The 16,848-nt window shown below is 36.2% G+C and overlaps 1 protein-coding gene across 7 annotated transcripts in view; it reads right to left on the reverse strand.

Annotated features, from left to right (window-relative positions):
* Positions 1-16,848, reverse strand: part of ARHGAP32 (Rho GTPase activating protein 32) — a 287,685-nt gene that overhangs the window by 70,687 nt on the left and 200,150 nt on the right. For all 7 annotated transcript variants that reach the window (XM_057317021.1, XM_057317022.1, XM_057317023.1 and 4 more), the window contains one exon: positions 16,704-16,781. In XM_057317021.1, coding sequence (XP_057173004.1) covers positions 16,704-16,781 — 78 coding nt within the window. The remainder of the gene's footprint in view (positions 1-16,703; positions 16,782-16,848) is intronic.

Consider the following 16,848-nt stretch of genomic DNA (forward strand, 5'->3'; position numbering starts at 1 on the left):
ATTACACAGAGATACGCTTAGAGGTAATAGAATAAATACAGAGATAAACAGCCTGGAAACAAAAGTAAAAAGGAGATCTTTGCCAATATTTATAGATGTTTCCTTAGATAGGAATATAATCAGGCTACCATGCAACAGATGTTAAAGCTGAACATGAAAACTACATCGCTTTTTACATCCCTCTGTTGATAGACTCGGGAAGAATGGAATGGTCTTCCAGAAGTTATGATTCATCATGGAGTTCTGAGCTGTATAATTTCCATCTGTGTGGGATTATTTTCACATATGCATTTGCTGCATTCTTATTACAATTTCTGGATCGATATTCCATGGTAGTTCTTAAAATTATGAAGATGTAACCAATTATCATGAGCTGAAAAGGGGTTATTAACATGTTATCAGTTTTGTTTAAAAGATATCTGAATTTGGGATTCTTAAAGTCCCTATTCATTGCCTTCCAAAATGAAGCTTTAAGTGTTTTAAGTTTTACTGGTGAAATTTCATACCATATTTTATTCAACATCCTATGTAGCTAAACAACTAGAAATTCTTCCAAAATCAATTAGAACCAGATAAGAATCACCTTGAGAAATCCTTCTCATTCTCCCTTACACACAGTTATTATCAGAGGGTGGATGGTGTCATGGTTAACGTGCAGCCGCAAGGGTAAGAATGCTTGGGTTTAGTTCTAGGTCTGCCACTTACAAGGTCAGGTTTGTGACTCAGCCTCCCTGTTTTCAGTTTCTTCATCTCAACACAGTAATAGTACCTAGTTCATAACGGTTGCTATAAGAATTAGATGGATCAGTATAAGCAAAATGCATACAGTAAATACCCACTAAGTGTTAGTGCCCAATACGCTGGCTACTACAAGCCTACAGGGCTTAGGCTCCACCATTAAATGGACATCACATAACACCACCTTCTACACGTGTGGACTTGGGTTTCCTCCCTATCACATATCATTCTTTCCATAAAATTAGAATTCATTTCAATTTATAAACATTTTCCACAGTTTTCTAGAGAAAAAAGACCAGGTTCTAAACTTGGCCCACCCACTTACTAGCCTCTGTGATCTGGAGCAAATTAATTAACATCTGTTTCAGTTTCCCAATTTGTAAAAATGGGCATAATATAAGCTACCACAATAATTTGTGTGAAAGCACCTAGCCTATTTTCTAAACTCAAATATCTTTTATCAAATAAAAACTAGTTTTCCATCACTTCCTAGACTGAACAAAGCTTAATGAACTTCTTGGAGAACTGTATCATATATTAGTTACATTTGTACCTTTTAAATTTGTCTCAGTGCCTTAGGTTTAGATATATGAGTGAACTATGCAGAAGTCCATGGTAACTTCATTTAATGCCTATCTCCAATCCCTGCTCACTTGTCTCCCTTTATCATAAAGTATAATATTACTATTATGAAGTATAATATTATTTGCATAAAGTATAATACTACTATGAGCTAAACTATATATTCAGCACCCAGGCCCCTTGCATCCAGGTGTAGCCACAGCACATGCAAATACAGCTCTACTGCTTCTATTCTAGCTCCTTCCTCCTGCTGTGATGTAGGTATCAAGATTAGATCTGTAGGAACCATCATTTGACCTTAAAAAGAAAGGCCAAGAGAATCTTAGAAATTTCTGCCTAGTATCTTTAAGCTGCTAACTCAACAGTGGTCATCAGTCACTTTTTCTGTTCACTTTACTGTTTCTTGAAACCAAAAGCACTCCTGTTAATAAGTCTTTGAGTTGGAAGAGTTGATTCTATAAATTTGTGAAAGGCAAGTAGATTCTATTTTGCTATTATAAAATTTCCATCACAAAAAAATGAAGCTGTGTTCTGTTGAAAATACATACAAGAATGTAACTAATCCTAGGGGAAAAAAAGAATATAACTAAGCCTAAAAATACAGTTAGTGAACATTTACTTTTCTGACTCATACTTAAGCTAATATTTCACCAAATATAAACAATTCTGATAAACTCAAAATGCCAAATGTTAAAAGCGACTAAACTCTGGCAATATGATCTATGAGCTATGTCATCATCCTGGTTCATATATTATTCTTTCTGCCAGCAGCGACAATTTCTAAAGCTCTAATTTATATGGCTGAGAAGGGTGAGGCAGAGATCAAAATGAGATTCAACTCTAGCTGTAAGATGGAAGAGAGAGAAAAGACCAACATCTAGGACCCATAGGGTAGAGGAGTAGGTAATAAAAATATAGTAATAGAAGAAAAAGAACAATGTAAAGTTAAGGCTGCAACAGGTTAGGGATGAGTTTCCAGGAAGGAAAAAAGACTTTCAGTTTGGTAGCTTTCCCCAAGTCTTTGAGATAAAGTGAGAAAAGGCAAGAGATACATTACAGTAGACCCCTCCACCCCTATCCATAGGTTTTGCTTTCAGTTTCAGTTACCCGTGGTCAACCATGGTCTGGAAGCAGATGATCCTCCTTCTCACGCATTGTCAGAAGGTCAACAGCAGCCTAACCTTATATCACAATGCCTACATAATTCGCCTCACTTCATCTCATCACATAGACATTTTATCACCTGACATCATCACAAGAAGGATGAGTATAATACAATAAGATATTTTGAGAGACAGATCACATCCACATAACTTTTACTATATTTTTATGATTGTTCTATTTTATTATTATGTTTGTAAATCTCTTACTGTGCCTAATTTATATATTAAACTTTATCATAGGTATGTATATGTGTATAGGAAAAACATAATATATATAGTATCCACAGTTTGGGGCATTCTCTGGGGGGTCTTGGAAAGTATCCCCCACAGATAAGAGAAGACTACTCTATATCCCACAGTGAGCTGGTAAAAGTTGAACAACTGGCCTTTCAGGAGGGAAGGCCTTGATTTATAGGGTTTGTCAGAGTCCGTGGTATAAATACTCCAAGCCTACCAACATGACACAACCCAAATGCAGAGTTGAAAAGAGACGCAAAGTAGCCTGTTACGTAGTATTTATACCATACAGAACACTAGGTGGAAATTATCTCAAGAGTGCAGATAACAGTAAAATATAGTAAAATAATTAGAAATAAAGTTTAAGTATTTATTACCTTTATTTTTAATACAATTCACTTAATTGTAAAGTTATATGCTTTAATTTTTAATAGCAGCTGTGTTTCCAATTGTGCTACGAAATTCCTAAAAATTTCACAACTTACTCTGGCTCCCCACTAATCTGTACCCATATATTCGGTCCGGGGCCTGTCCGAACTCTAATAGCTCCTAGGAATGGGTTTCAAGCAGCTTGACAAGTATATGGCTCCCTCTCTGCAAGTGAAGAAGGACAGACTTAAATGTAACAGACTGTGATCTGATTCTTCTGACCATCTTCTACCTTGAGGATTGGCTCAAACTATGAAACAAATGGGTCTGGCTACAAAAGTGAACGTACTGAAAAAATATTTTGGTACAACACAGAGGGAATGTTAGATAAGAAACGACTGCAATAATGTAAGGCTGGAGCTTTGATAACAGTGGGAACGGAAAGAAGTCATTGCATACCCATGGAGCCTAATCCTAACTATGGTCTCTCTGAGGCAACTAATCAAAATCTAAAAGGAATTTCAACACAACAACGTGCTTATCACTGATTTTTTTTTAAATTCCTATCCTACTCTTTGCTTTATGTAATTAATAGCTAGTGAAACTTTAGGACTGTTAGCATAACAAAAAAATTTTTTTATTAAGCTTAGTAAAGTAATGCTCTTACTTCCAGATATATGCCACAGATTTTTCATCAACTGGAACTATGCGGCCTCAGAGTTTCCAACTTTTCATTTTCAAACTACAACCTCCTCTCCTCCCAGGCTCTAGTGTTCATATATTCCATGACAACTGAAGCTCAAATTCAGAGGTACTGCATCTCCTTCCCCCCGTATATTTCCCCTTAGGGTACATAGTCCCCTTCCTATCTCTTTTTTTGCTACCTAGTATGAACCCTGTGATTGATCATTTGAACTTTAAAAAATATCAGTACCCTTAATTTCCTCACAATATTAACCTTCTGCCAAACCAGTCCAGCATCCCTCTCCAAAATAAATCAATATACCACCCTACTTGCATGCCTCTGTATTGCTAAAGAAAAATCACATCACTCAGGAGATTCAAACAAGACAAATTCATGCTCTCCCACACTGAAACATCAATTATGTTCTTCCCATTCCCCAAATATTCTTAGAGAACTCATACCTTTTTAGGATCTCTGTCCAGTCCAGACTACATGCCCCTGCCAACACCATCCCAGTTACAGTTTATAGGACCATAAGTTAATTAGTCAATTAGTCTGTCTCTTAAGATTTTGAAACTAGGTCTGAATTGTTAATTATCTCTGAGTTGCTGGAACTAGAAAGTAGTTTTCAAAAAAAGGAGAAGAATGAGACAAAGAAGCAGCAGCTGCTGCTACTACACAGAAAGAAGTAAAACTGTAAGCAAATTCCCTCAATTCCTGACTTCCCAGTTCCTGGTTCCATCTATAATTTTTGCACTGGTTCTTTGAGATATTCCTATTTGTGTCTCCCCACCTTTATGTCCCAAGAAACACACATTCCTTCTGTTTTCTTTGCCTTATTTACACTGTCTCCTAAACATTAAATGACAGCTCCCCGATTTCTACTGTTAAAAGTATCACTCTTATAGTAGGATGTTAAGGTTTGGGACTCAGAAACAAAGTCAGGAGAGGCGCCTGGGTGGCTCAGTCGGTTAAGTGTCTGCCCTCGGCTCAGGTCATGATCTTGGGGTCCTGGGATCCAGCCCACATGGGTGGGGGGTGGGTCCCTGCTCAGCGGGGAGTCTGCTTCTCCTTCTGCCCCTCACCCTGCTCGTGCTCTCTCTCTCTTTTGCTCTCTCTCAAATAAATCAAATCTTGAAAAAAAAAAAGAAAAGAAACAAGGTCAGGAATCGGTATAAATCTGGGAGATGGGCAAATACATTGAATTTAAAGTTGAAAGAGAAAATAAGATAGTCTAAGACAAAGAGCACAGAATGAGAAAGTAGTTCGACCCCAAAATTTCAGGGATCTGCTAGAGGAGGAAGTGCTGTAAAAAGAAGACTGAGAAGATGGAGGAACTCTAAGACTGTCATGTCACTTTTATTGAGAGAAGAAAGTATCAGGAAAAAAGAAATAAAATACTGATGAGAACTTAAGTAAGAGGAGTAATGAAGTGTCCATTCTTGCATTAAGCCAAACAGAGACTGCAAGTGAAGCAAGAGAAGAAAAGAGGGCTGAAGGGTTTAAGCATATACTTGTGATGAGTAAATGTAATAATGATGGCCCTAGAATCTAATTTGGGTAAAAAGGCAAGTGGGTAATGGCAGAAATTGGAGGGGCCAATGGAATGATAATACTGAGCACAACTGCTTATTATATAGCAAGTAACTAACAAATGAGATTAATTTTTCCCCATTAGCTCAATGACATATCAAATAAAATTAGTTGGTTTAAAATTTTAATAACTCTACCCTACCTTTCCCCCTTGGCAGGAGTAAGAGGAGGACAGAGAAGGCACTGTAAATGGAAGAACAAGTAGATGAAAAGAGCAACCTGTGTAATGGGGGAAGGAGGGATGACGGTTAAATTTATCTGGAAATTGAATTTATAAAATAAGAGTGGTGGTAAGTAAGACTAGAGAAGTAAAATGGAGTCAGTAATCATGGATGGTCTCATACATCATGACAAGAAGGATGAAATTTCTTCTCTATGAAATGAAAGTGATAAACTGAGCAGAAGAGAGACAGGAACGGTTGTGTTTAAGTAAGAAAAATCTAATAGCAGTGTACACCTTTTAGGGTAGAAGGAAGGGGGGATCACAAGAAGGAGAAGCACATTTTAGGAATTTACAAACTAGGAAAGATAATAAAAATGCATAGTATCAAAATGACATGAAGAATTAAGAAGAGTATATGAATGTAGGGGCACAGAGGTAAGAAGATAAAGAAACTATCAACTGGGTTGAATACCTAAAAAGTTAAGTCAAAGATGCTTCTCCAGTTTTTTCTTCCCAATTTGACTGAGGTGTAATTGACAATAAACTGTGCATATTTAATATATACATTTTGGTAGTTCTGACACCTGTAAAACTAAAACTACAATCAAGATTCTGAATATATTTGGGGCGCCTCGGTGGCTCAGTCGGTTAAGCATCTGCCATCAGTTCAAATTATGATCCCAGAGTCCTGGGATTGAGTCCCACATTGGGATCCCCGCTCAGTGGGAAGCCTGCTTCTCCCTCTGCTTGCTGCTCCCCCTGCTTGTGCTCTCTCTCTCTGTGCACCTAAAATCAATCAATCAATCAATCAATATGTTTAAAAAAATTTTTTTAAAGGATTCTGAATATATTCACATCAACCCCCAAAAGTTTCCTTTTATCTCTTTGTAATCTCCCCTCTCCCTATCCAAACCTTTTCCCTGCTCACTAGGAAACCACTGATCCTTTTTATTCATATACATTACTTTGCATTTCCTACAATTTTATTTGAATGGAGTCAAAAGAATGTACTCTTTTGTTGTCTGTTTTCTTTCACTCAGCATAATTATTTTGAGGATCATTCATGTTGCTGTATGTATCACTAATTCATTCCTTTTTATCCAGTAATATTCCATCGTATAGATAGCACCATTTGTTTACTCATTAATCATTTGTTGATAAAATACGTTTCCAGTTTGGGGCTATTATATATATAGCTGCTATGAACATTCATAGATGAGTTTTTGTATGGACGTCAGCTTTCTTTTTCTCTTGGATAACAATCTAGGAGTGGAATGGCTAGATCATGCAGTAGGTGTCTATTTAACTTAAGCTGACAGACTGTTTTCCAAATTGCAGCATCTTACATTCTCACAAACCCTGTGTGTTTCAATCCCTCCACAGACTCACCATTCTAATAAGTATGTAGCGATATCTCATTGTCATTTTAATCTGCATTTCTCTAATAACAAATGACAGTGAGCATGTATTTATGTGTTTATTTGACATATATCTTTTCAGTAAAGTTTCAGTCTTTTCCTCCTTTTAAAACTGAGCTCTGTTTCCTTATTATGTTCTGAAAACAAGTTCTTCATCAGATATAATCATTGCTAGTATTTTTTCCCAGTCTGTAGCTTTCTTTTTATTGTCTAATGAGTGATGTCTTTCAAAGAGAAGTTTCCAACTTGGATGAAACTCAATTTATTATTTTATGAATTGTTGGTTTCATGTTGCATCTGAGAAATCTCTGCCTAACCCAAAGTCACAAAAGTTTCCCCTATGTTTTTTTCGAGCAGCTTTATAGTTTAAGCTTTATATTTGGGTATATGATCCATTTTGGGTTAATTTTTACAGATGGTTTAAAAAACAAATCAAAGTTTTTTGTTTTGTTTTATAATGCAGGCATAAGAACATCCAATAGTTCCAGTACAATTTGTAAAAATAGACCATGTATTCTTCACTGAACTGATTTGAAACTTTGTTGAATATCATTTCTCCATGTATATGCATGGGTCTATTTCTGGACTCTATTCTGTTCTATTATTCTATTCATCTACCCTTCCACTAATAACACACCCTCTTGATATGGTACCTTTACAGTAAGTCTTCAAATCAATTAATGTTAGCTCTCCAACTTAGTTCTTTTTCAAATTTATCTTGGCTATTCTATTCTAGCTCCTTTGCATTTTCATATGAATTAACTTGCTTATCAATTTCTACAAAAAAGTTTGCCGAAATTTTGACTGGGATCTATGTGGGGAATAATGACATCTTAACAATGTAAAGACTTCCAATCCACACACAGGGTGTAACTCTTTTTTTTGGATATTCTTTGATTTTTCTCCAAAATATTTTTCAGTGTTCAGTACAGAGATCTCCCATATTTTTTTCAGATACATCATCAAGTGTTTCATATTTTTGATGCTATTATAGATTTATTGTATTTACTGACTGATGTTAATGCTGCTAGTCTATGGACTATGTTTAGAACAAAAGATTCTCATGGAGTTGTCCCAAATATTAATGTTTCAAGGATATATTATATACTTTAAATACACAACATACTTGTATTTCTTCTATATTATATGTGAAAATTATTTTGCCTTCTTTGAAATTGTGTTTGTAGATAGTTACATCATTTGTAAATTACAATTTCATTTCAGAAATCATATGAAGGATTTTAGAAAATATTTATTATAATGAGAGTGTGAAGGGTTTGATAAGGTTAAGAACTACTGCTCTAAGCCATTTTGTCAATAATTTCCATGAAACTGAATGTTTAAGTATCATTTAGTAGTATACTGTGACGTTATAAATTAGCCAAAGGACATCAAGAAACAAATATCAATGGCAGTTGCTAATGGCAATTGCACTAATAAGAAAAATAAAGCAGCAACAGGAAATACAAAAAATAATTTAAGAAAATTTATATCTTTTTATGATCCAAGGGGGGAAAATACAGAATTGGAACTCACCAAGCTTGTGTACTGGTCCTGGCTGTACCATTAAATATTACCTTTGTGAATCGGAACAATTTATCTAAATCTTTTGTCTCTAGATTTCTGTGATTTTTAAATGACAGGTTACGAAGAGATGATCCACTATCATTTTTTTCTACTATAGAAATCTATGGTTCATACAAGTCAACAAGTACAAGTCACTACTGGTTCATTAAATTTGGTCTCCACTATGATCTCTTCTTTGCCCAGAATACCTAGGATTTGATCTAAGCTCTGATATTAAACAGCAGAATAACAATGGGCTAGTTGTTTTACCCTTTACACTTAAGTTTTGTCATCAGTACACGATAACAGTACCTCCTTCACAGAGCTGTAAGAATTAAAGGTCAATGCAAAGCACTTAGAACAGCACACTTAAGCACTGAAGGAGCGTTATAATTGCTTTTATTTGTGGTATCACATATTCCCTTTCCTTGAAGTTATTTAACATTACAGATGAAAATTTACATGATCTCCCAAAACTTAACTAGATAGGAATATGGTGCCCATTTCATAGTAAGTAATGAAAAGGCAGAGCTTTGGATCCCATATATAAATATACAGTCTTTTTATAAAGGAGCAAGTAAACCTCCTTCCTCCACTAAACTACTACGAGGGACAGGCCTCCAAATATCTTCCCTTTGGATAAATAATACTTTTCTGAAAGTAAGTTATTTAGAACTACATTAAACTCCTGAGGCAAGGACACTGTTATTGTCCAAGAATTGCTTCTCTCATATTTGTACACAAAGACACTCGCAGGACATTCTAGGGCAACTATGAAAAATTAAAAAGCTTCTCCTTAACCATCTTATGGAGAACTAAGAGAATGTGAGCTGTATAAAATTCAGTCAATCTCTAAGTGGTATTCTACACAGTAAATTAAGTGCATCCCAAATGTGTTTCAAGAAAGATTTCCTGGGTGGAAAAGAGAACATTTGCTAAAATGCGTTTAATTTCTTCTTTTATCTGTGCACAGGATAAACAACGGGAGGCTGCTCCATGGTTATCACATTTTGTGTTTAATATTATCTGAAGAACTTGATAAAATTCAGAATACTGTCCCGATCCCCCAAGATTCTGATTGGTAATACTAGCTTTAACATGTTTCTCAAGTCATTCTGATGCTAGCAGCTCCCAGATAAAACTCTGAGAAGCTGCCTACACAAACAAATAATCCTCAAAGATACCCTACCTCATACTTCCAACAGGGTCTACAGCCAGGCACAAAAGCTGATGATATTTAGTTTAAAAAATGAGAAAAAAAATAGTTGTGGGGTTTTTTTGTTTGTTTTTTGGGTTTTTGTTTTTGTTTTTTTTTGCTTAAGTACATTCTATGATAAAACAAAAGTAAAAGATTCAATATACACTTTAGGAAACAAACTAAAAACAGATTTCAGAATTTCAAATTACTATAGTTAATATAATTTCACACTTCCTACTCCCAGAAGTTTAAGAAAAGAAACAGAGTCACGGTATAATTAAAACACATGGATGAACTAATCCTTCTGTTCCCACAGCTAAATTATGGTCTAAAACAATACACAGACTAGAACTTGGCAAAATGCTAATCTTTATCAACCACCAGATGATTAGCAGAGCTTACCTACAGCACAGAGTAAGCACTGCTTCTAGAAGAGTTGTCTAAGTAACACCTAGGCCAGAATGACATAGATAAAAACATGGTTTTACATCCTATCCCACAACTACGACTGAGAGAATTTTTGGGCTTAGGTCCTGGGACTTTACGTTTTAACAAGATTCCCTGGTGATTTTTAAGCACACTGAAGATTGAAAATCAGTGCTAAAGGAAGGAATTACTTGTAATAAAAGAATGAAGATAGCAGTATAACACCCTTAAGTATATTAGTAAATGTTGTAACTTAGACTTTATTTGCAAATTAAGACAATGATGTAATACCATCACACACCCATTCAAATGGCTAAAATAAAAAAAAAAACACCCTGAAAACTATCAAATGTTGGTGAGAATGCTGAACAGTGCCACTGCTGATAGGAATGCAAAATGGGACAACCACTTTGAAAGACAGTTTGGTGGTTTCTTAACAAAGCTAAACATAGGCTTACCATATGATCCAGCAACTGCACTCCTTGGTATTGACCCAAAGGAGCTGAAGTCTTGTATCTACACAAAAACCTGCACATGGATGTTTATAGCAGCTTTATTAATAACTGCCAAAAACTGGAAACAACCAAGGTGTCCTATAATAAATGACTCTGGCACATCCATAACAATTAGTATTAGTGACAAAAAAGGATTTATCAAACCATGGAAAGATATGGAGGAACCTTTAATGCATACTGCGAAGTGAAAGAAGCCAATTTGGAAAGGCTACATACTGGATGACTCCAACTATATGATGTTTGGAAAAGGCAAAACTATGGAGACAGTAAATGATTAGTTGTTGTCAGGGGTTTTGGGGAGAGAAGGATAAAAAGGTAAAGCGCAGGGGTTAGGGCAGTGAAACTACTCTGTATGAAGCTATAATGGTTGATACATGTCATAATGCCTTTATTAAAACCCACAGAACTATACATCACAGAGAGTGAACCTCAATGGAAACAATGAGCTATAGTTAATAATAATGTACGAAATTTGGTTCATTAATTATAACAAAAAAGCAAGCCCCAGAGCTATTTCAATCATTATGGGACAGGACATAAAACTGACATTCTGTAATATATATATATATATCCATATATTCTGTATCCATGTGATTTGGGTCAAGGATCTGAGGAGTATTATATCCTTAAACAACTCATCTAGAAACAGTACTTATTCTGTGCTGTTTATAATCTCTGCAAATCAGCTGGTGGTCAATGAAGGTCAGCATTTTGCCAGTTCTACACAATGACGTTATAAAGCAAGATGTTAATAATAGGAGAAGCTGTGTATGTGTCTATGTGTGGGGGTGAAGGGGATTATATGAAACTCTCTATACTATCTGCTCAATTATTCTGTAAATTTTTACTAAAAAAAAAAGGTCTATTTATCATTGTCTTATATAATAATAATAAAAAAAAAAAAACCCAGCAACTGCACAGCATCAGTTCACAACAATACAAAGGAAAGACTTCCACACTGACGCCTGGACCTTGTCATACCGTGAGAGCTGGCCGGAAAGGAGACAACAAACACCCATGACTGTAACAGGAAGGAGTGGAGTCCATGTAATGCATCACAAACACATCAAGTTGAGCAGACCTGCACGTGGAGATGCGCAGGGCCTGCACACTGACAATCACGGTTCCAGAAAGCTTTCTAGCAGGGCTCAGAGCATGACACACACCAGAGTTGGCCTCCATTCTGGGAAGCAGTGGCCCACATCCTTGCTTCTCTTCATTTTCTCTCCTGAGAACCAACAGCTCTAAATGGTCCTGATCCCCAGAAAAAAACACTGGAAGGTACCTCAAGGTCAAGCCCTGTCCCTACTTGGTGTGTCCTCCCCCAGGGTCCACTGACAAAGCCCAGTTTACAAAGTCCATCTGTATGTCCAGGATCAGTCAAGTTAGCTATGGGCAATTTCATGTCTAACTGTGTGCCCCAGTCATCTGAACATCCTATCCTCAGAAGAAATACACAAGACTCTGCATTCCAAAGTTCCCTCCTCCAGGAACCTTCCTAGAACTCCCAGGGAATCTTGCTGGGCTCTGAACCTACCACACATCTAAGAGGCCCAGAGGGGAGCACTAAGGCCTGCTTGCCTTCCTTGTTCTGCTCTGGGGCATGGTGCTCAAAGCCGAGAGCACCTTCTGCCATGAATAAAATAAGGGACCCAATACCAGCCTGTGAGAATGAAGTGGGCCCCTTCAGATGCTCCCAGCCTCCTTGCCACCTGAGGATGGGCGCTGGTGGGCAGAGCACCAGGGAGCAGCCATTCCCCGGGCTCCTTCCTCCCAAAGCCCTCACACTCTCAGCAATTATGTCCAATGCCTCTAAGCTGTGCCTGCCAGCGGCCTAGAGGCTAGGTGGCTCAGGTAGGGCCCTGCTCCTTATCAAGTCAATGTGAGATAGTCCCCGAAAGGCCTTCAAACCGGCCCTAAAGGGCTGGTTGGCACCCATGATGGGCTGAACTGTATACCCCCCAAAATTCATATGTTGGCTCTAACCCCCGTTATCTCCGAATGTGACTATATTTGGAGACAGGGCCTTTAAAGAGGCAATTAAGATTAAATGAAGTCATATGGGTGTGCCCATGCTAATCTGACAGATGTCCTTATAAGAAGGGATGATTAGGACATAGGGACAGAGACACGGGGATGTGTGTCTCTGTGTGCACACAGAGGAAAGAGCACGTGAGTTAACGGTGAGAAGGTAGCCATCTGTAAGCTGGGCAGACAGACTTCAGAAGAAACCAACGCTAACAACACTTTGATCTTGAACTTCCAGCCTCCAAACTGCCTAGGAAAATAAATTCCTAGTGCTCAAGTTACCCAGGCTATAGTATTTTCCTATAGCAGCCAACTAATACAGCACCTAACAGACAAATGAAGGAAGAGATGAATTTCAGAAATAGCAATACTCGATAACAGGAAAAAAACCTCACAAAAGTAGTATTTGTGATTATTATTTGCATTCTGAATTTGTATTACCCATTTATACCAGAATATATGAAGTTCTAAGAATTCAGACATAATTTACATTAGAGAAATAAAAAAAATGAATATTATCCTTCTGAAAGGAGTCACTTAAAAAATGTTCTTCTACGGGAGCCTGTGTAGCTCAGTCAAGTATCTGAGTCTTGATTTTCGGCTCAGGTTATGACCTCAGGATTGTGAGATCAAGCCCCACATCAGGCTCTGTGCTTGGCACGGAATCGGCTTGTCCCTCTCCCTCTGCTCCTCCCCCTGCTCATGCTCTTTCTCTCTAAAATAAATAAATAAATAAATAAATAAAATCTTTGTAAAAATGTTCTTATAAAGACCAAGTTTCTCTAATGTTTTTGGAATGTTAACTGGCTTTTAAAAATTAAAATTATAGGGACAACTGGGTGGCTCAGTTGGTTAAGCAGCTGCTTTTGGCTTAGGTCATGATCCCAGGGTCCTGGGATCAAGTCCTGAATCGGGCTCCCTGCTCAACACCAGCACAGAGCCTGCTTCTCCCTCTCACTCTGCCTGCTGCTCTCCCTGCTTGTGCTCTCTCACCCTCTGTCAAATAAATAAATAAAATCTTTAAAAAAATTAAAATTATAAAATAGCCTATGACGTAATATATCCACTATATAAAGTGAGGTGTCCTTGTAACGTATACAAGTGGTTTTCCAGTGGTGGTGTTTGTACATAGCTCTACTGAGGCTCCTCTGGGATGCTGCAGGAGGCCCAAGGGAGGTCAATCAGACATGCTCCACAGGGAATAAGGCCCAGGGTGCTTGACTTGAACTAACCAGGGAAACTCCACTGTTGCCTTTTCTCACACTGAAGTTCTATGTAAGATTTTGTTCAACAATTCCACTGAGTTAAAAAATATATATATGTGAAAACCATATAAATGGACTAAGCCATTATTCCAGTAATTTCAAAATTAAAAATCAAGGATCTCATCTATAATTATCATATACATGGAATAAATTATAATTATCTTCCTCTCTCAACAAAATATTTGAGTAAGGAAGGGCACATGCTCACCGTTTAAAAATACCTAACAAGGGTAGAGAACATCACAAAGAGCTTGAAGAGGAGTTTTTCCCCAGATACAATATACTAATTATTACATAAAAACATAACATATGGTAACAGCAATGTTTCTACCAGTAAACCTGTATGCTTTACAGTCCTCTGTTGGTTAATCTTTACAGCATTCCTTCACTGGCTAGGAAGGAAAGGTGTTCCTTTCCGTAGGGTAGAAAACTGAGGATAAAATTAGTAATATGAGAGTAAATGCAGAAATCATGCTTAGTGCTTCTCAGGCAATGTGATCAAGCAGACCTGAATTTGAGTCCTTACTCCATCTCTTATGGATTTGGCATCTTGACCGCTTATTAACCCCTTCAAACTGTTTCCCCTCCATAAAAGGGGTTAATAGTTTTGTGACGACTAAAGAAAACGTTGTGTATAAAGTGCCCACAATACTTTGCACATAACAGATGCGCAATACATACCTTCCCATTCGCACCTTCCCCTGCGATAAACCCTGAGGCAGTCTTACAAATGGATGAGTGCTTAGGAACATCAAGGAAGATTGAACTGTGTGGAATATTTTCTTAAAGTACTAGATTCCTTTTATAAATGAAGTTTTGACAGTGATATTTAAAGACTGTTCCTCGTTTTACAGGTGACCCCTCCCCCCCCAATGCTCACAATCAACTCCTCTTCTCAAATCCATATTTTCCAACATGATCTAAACAGACATGACTGTCCTTCCAGGACCAATTAGAATGAAAAGAAATAGCAATGCTATAGAAAAATCCTTTCATTATCAATTACAAGTAAATTCTTTAAGTTTAAAAATCTGTTTTTATTTTAAATAATTTGTTTTGGCAGCAAGCTGATGTTTTAACAATTGTTAATTTATATATTAACATTTAAAAGAATAATCTGTTTAGGCAAGAAACTAATCTGTGTGACTCTAAATAAAGAGTTAGGAAGATAAATTTATACCTAACACAGAGTCAGATCTCAATAAATATCTGTCATATGAAAGCAGGGAAAACCCACTACCATTTTTACAATAATAGAAGGAAAATGCTGAGAATGAGAGAGATTATAAATGGAACTCTCCAATTAAGAAGAAACTCAAGTACAAAGAAAGCAAATGACTTGTCTAAGATTATAAGAAAGGCAGCAATATTAAGAAAAAAACTTAACTGCCATCGTAAAGCCAAATTTATTTAACTTTGTCATCTTTTAGACCCTACAGTTTATGAACATGGAGAACTGACCTCTTAATAGGAAAAAAGATAACCCTACTTTTCTATTTAGTTTTATATTTAATCAAATGCACCAATTATGCATAGATAGCAATTAAGAAATCAGAGCACAGATAAAAGACCCCAATTATACAAACAAGAGAATTTGTGGTATAATATGGATATGATTTTTCTGGTCTTAATTATCAAATTAAATTGCTATAGATGCTTTTATAATAGATAAAAGGATAGATAAAATTAAATTTGTAAAAAAAAACCCTCACAATTATTTAAACTTAAAAATCACCATTTTTTGAGTGAAAAATATACATCAGGCCTATTCTAGGTACTTTACATACTTTACCCTCACCCATTTAATCTTTACCATAATCTTATGAAACAAAGAGTCCTACAATCCCCATTTTACAAATGAGGAAATTGAGGCACAGAAAAGTAAAATTAACAAACTCAAGATAATACAGCATAACACCCAGGCAATCTGGCACCAAAGCCCATGCTCTTAACCACCATGCTATCCTGTTTTAAATTGTATGATTATTTTTTAATAAAATACATCTTATAAAAACCTAATACTAATTTCTATTTAATAGGCAAAGCTCAAGATCTTTATATAATACTTATTAATATTTCTAGCCATATAGTATGAACATTATATTTATGTAGCATTTTAGGAACACTTTTATAAAAAGATCACAAAAAATCCACAAAAAATTCACAGGTTATATGCTAAAGACACAATTTTAAGACATTTTCAGATGCTATTCTATGGGTGTTTTAACCGATAAAAGAAAACCTATATATCCTATGGAAACTGGTGTTAGTCAATCTAAAGAAGCCATTATCAGCTCTCAAATTATTTAGGCATATATAAAAAAAATAAATGAGACTGCTTTAGATGCTGTTGTTGGTATGCAATTAACATACTGTTTAAATTAACAGTTACAAAATACATTTTTAAAGAAAAGCTTTTATCAAACTGACTTAATTCTAGAGATTAGAAAATATATGTGAATGAATCATGATTCAAAACCAATATTAAAAGCAAGGCAGAGTTACAGCCCTGATAATCTAAAAGTCGTCATCAGGCCAGTAATGATGTTCAAATTTTGATTATACCACCATTTAAAAAAGAAAACAAAACGACTACAAAGAGTAAGTAGAAAAGGAAATCCAAGTCTAATATCATCTACATTTTTCTACCTCGGCTGACAAAGTGCATTGCCAGTACATGTGTAAAGAGAAATATTACTGAAGAATAAACAAAAACTATTTTTTGAACTTCTTCACACCTAATTCTTTGTTGCCTACCTGAAATCCATGCTTGCCTCTCCACCATGTGCTTAACACTTTTGGGGGCATGTCAATAACAGAAACGATGTCTCCCACCTACAAGGGAAAATTTTAAGTGAAAATTTTTTAGCCAAATTTTAAACCAATTGTTAAATCTGAACTA

Source organism: Ursus arctos, unplaced genomic scaffold, assembly GCF_023065955.2.
Source record: "Ursus arctos isolate Adak ecotype North America unplaced genomic scaffold, UrsArc2.0 scaffold_22, whole genome shotgun sequence".
Taxonomy (NCBI): domain Eukaryota; kingdom Metazoa; phylum Chordata; class Mammalia; order Carnivora; family Ursidae; genus Ursus; species Ursus arctos.